General features: G+C 34.6%; 1 protein-coding gene across 1 annotated transcript; it reads right to left on the bottom strand.

The window, feature by feature from the left end:
• Positions 1 to 599: 599 nt before the first annotated feature.
• On the bottom strand, positions 600 to 1,961 carry LOC127786768 (protein FAR1-RELATED SEQUENCE 5-like). The gene has a single exon (XM_052314416.1). The coding sequence runs from the start codon at positions 1,959 to 1,961 to the stop codon at positions 600 to 602; it is 1,362 nt and encodes a 453-aa protein (XP_052170376.1).
• Between the last annotated feature and the right edge of the window lie 1,766 nt (positions 1,962 to 3,727).

Raw genomic sequence — 3,727 nt, 5'->3', positions numbered from 1 at the left:
AAAATTCGAACAAAATTGTGCATTTTCAATGGCTTTTACATTTCATAACTCCAGATTAATAAATTTGGATGCAATCTAATGTTTATGTTAAAATATTGATAATGATTGATAATTTACCAGTGACTGATCTGTCCAATATATAGGATACTGGGATGAATCTAATGCCTGTGATGGTTGTGAGTCGTCATTATCCAATGAACTATGTTGAACCTTTGTTTTGCCTCTATCTGTACTCGCAACTATCTGTACGTCATTCAAACGTCGCAATTAAATAAAATCATTTATATAATTTAGTCATTATAAGTCATTAATTCTCTATAATTGTTTTTTTTTTTTAATGGTGGTCCCTGTATAAATAAAATCATTGGCATTTGTTTTGTTTTGCATGTTAGTTTGCATACCTTGGATTTCTTAGAATTCTTCTCCAATTGACCTTTTTTCCGTAATTTCTTCGGAGCTCCTTTTGTTCTCAAGTATTTCAGATCGAGCATGTTAGCAGTTCCAACAAGTTCTATTGATAGAGAATTAAGGGCCACTGGTACACTTGCTTGGGAATCCAAATTACTTCCACCGCCATGTATGGGTTGTGACATGGAAAGTTAAGCTGTTTTAGATTCAATCCACTCCATGATCCCACAAACTTGGTTTTCATCATCAGCCACCAAGTCTGCTACATTAGTAAAGGCATTGCACATTTTGTCAAATCTTACTTGAGCAGGAGTGTTCATCCAACCATCGTAATTAACTGCTACTCTTGTGCGTCGTCTACTTACATCTCTCATCCACCTCCTAAGGATATACCTCTCGGGAAGTATAGTGACATCATTACGGAGTAAAATTGATATCGCATGCCTGCACACTATTCCCCTGAACTCATAGAGATGACAACTACAAACAAATTCAGTAGTTTCTCTTTGAAATAAAACTGTGAACATTTTTTTCCTAACTCCTCCGTCAAGCATAACATCTTCTCGCACATCGTACCTTGGCACCGAACCACCCATAGTAGAAGATACAACTTCACAGTAAACCTTCCCAGTAAATTCCTCTTGAAATTCCCTAAATTTTGATATTGTATACACTTCTTGAAATTGCTTTTCAATTGCATACTTAGTAGCACATGGGACCATTTGCGAGAATGACTTAAAATCAGCTTGAAACTCTTTTTCAACCTTACACCAGAGTGCCTGCTCATATTGTTCAACAAATTGCTTAAGAGAAGTTTTGGAATGAACATACCCATCAAAAAATGCGTTAATACTCTCACTACGTTGAGTTGTTGACATCCCTGCCCAAAAAGTAGTTTTCAAGAAGCATGGAATCCAACGGCTTCTGTTTTCAAATAGTCTAGACAACCAATTGTTCTCATGCAAATCAAATTGATCAACCATCGTAGTCCAACCATGCTCAAAGTCTTCTTGATGTTGTGAGTTGTACACTAGACCATGTACTGTCGAAAGTATCAATCCCTTACATGGATGACTCCCAAACTTTTCTGACAACTTTTTTAGTATATGCCATAAACACCATCTATGCTTTGTATTGGGAAAAACAATCTCAATTGCTGCTTGCATTGCCCTGTCCTGATCGGTAATTATTCCATTGGGAGCCTGACCATGCATACATTCAAGCCACGTCCTAAAAAGCCAAACAAATGTTGTTGTATCCTCATTCGACAATAGACCGCAACCGAGTAAGGTTGACTGTCCATGGTGGTTCACACCAACAAAAGGGGCAAAAGGCATCTCGTACTTATTAGTTAAGTATGTTGTATCAAATGTTACAACATCTCCGAACTCTTTATATGTTTGCCTACACCTGTTATCAGTCCAAAATACATTCTTCACCCGGCATTCCTCATCCAAATCTATATTGAAGTAGAAATCGGGACACATTGTTTGAATTTTTGAAAAGTAAGCTTGTATTGCTATAGCATCTCCTTCCCCAAGTCGTAGTCGCATTACTTTTTCAATGTAGTTTCGACAATCCTTTTCTATGCATGCCAACTAGTCGTATCCACCAGCTTCGACAACAACTGAATTAAAACTTTTATGTAAAGGAATCCCAGCTAAATCATCAACTTCAAGCCTCCGTTTAATATGTGCACTAACTTCACGATTGCATCGGTAAAGCCTTGATTTGGATGGACTTATTTTATGATTGTGTTCAAGATATACTTTATTAATACGCCAAACACCATTCAAATTTGTACCAGCTGTTATCTTGGCTTTACAACCTATATGGATTATTGGTTGGGGCTTCAAAGAAGTGCTTGTGCTACGAACTCTATTACCCTCCCGACTACATTCAAATGTCACATATCTCAAAGCACCATCATCACCCTTCTTCGAATTTCTTTTTCTAACTGGAAAGCCTACGCTATAAGCATAACTTTTGTAAAATTCAAATAATTCATTCACATCATTAAACTTCATCCCAACCTCCGGGACAATCTGACTATCTTTTACTAAGGTTTCATCATTGTGTACATCAAGATTTTCTATGACTAGTAATTTGTTAGGCACTTCATAACATTCGTCTTCGAAACTATGAACTACGTTTCCTGGATTAGATGATACAAAATAATTTTAGAAACAATTCTTATGTAGTGCATCTATGTGTTAATATGATAAATCTTTATTTGAAATTAATTGGCTATGAAAGAATGAAGATCATGGGATGTAAGATAACCAATATTATTACCTTTGTCTGTCATGGCAATTGAGACACTGTATATTGTAAGTGACGACTTTGCTATCAATAGTGTTACAATTAGTCAAACCCAATAGGATTGGCACCTAATATAAAAAACGTATTAATTATTACAATTAGTCGAACCCAAATAGCAAAATTTGATTAGAATTACAAGGAAATCGTACCTATATTTTCTCTTTTCATAGAAATGAATGAGCGAGGCTTTCCTTGAATTATGAAATGGGTGAGGGAGACTTTCCTTATAATAAGAAATAATAAACCATCAAAGTACTTTGTATACCATTAATGAAATAAGAAATGCATTTAGAAGCTCATTGCAAGACAACAAGATAGCATAAAACTATCAACAAAGGAAACGGAAGATCAAATTGTCATTTTTAAAGCTGAAATAAGTATGCTCAATTTGCTTTCACAAGGTTATATCAAATTACAAGTATTAAAAATGCATTTTTAAAGCTGTAATTGTCAACGAAAGATCAAATTGGTGAATTGAAATAATCATTTTCAGATTACAAAGCAAACACACAGAATGCAAAGCATGGAAGTATTTGGAAATTATCAACAAAATATTATTCAATAACTATCAACAAAATATAAGGTGTCTTGCACTGAAACAACTACTACCAGTAATAATGAAACAACTACTACCAACAATAACTAAAAATCAACAACTGAAACAACAATGCAAGACAACATCAACAACTATAAACTATTAACAACTATCAACAATCGTATGTTAAGGCACTGAAACAACAATGCAAGACATCATCTTATTCAACAACTATCAACAAAAAATTTGCTATAGAAAGACTTATTTTAAAATTATTAAGCACAATATATGCGTTCTTCATTATCCAAAAAACTAAAAATTAGCCAGAAAGCCAAACAATCGCCCTCAACTCAAACAACCTCAAGTCCCAATCAACACAATCATCAACAGTCCAACGGACACAGAATTAATCTAAAACTAACCCAAACAAAGACAAATTAAACCAGAGGGAAAACAAGTGAT

Source organism: Diospyros lotus, chromosome 12 (genome assembly GCF_014633365.1).
Source record: "Diospyros lotus cultivar Yz01 chromosome 12, ASM1463336v1, whole genome shotgun sequence".
Taxonomy (NCBI): Eukaryota; Viridiplantae; Streptophyta; class Magnoliopsida; order Ericales; family Ebenaceae; genus Diospyros; species Diospyros lotus.
Note: the sequence above shows the minus strand (reverse complement) of the source record. Positions and strands in the feature narration are given on the sequence as shown.

Bases quoted from the DNA above. Each gene is read 5' to 3' on its own strand.
- LOC127786768 (XM_052314416.1), bottom strand. From the start codon at position 1,961: ATGCGACTACGACTTGGGGAAGGAGATGCTATAGCAATACAAGCTTAC.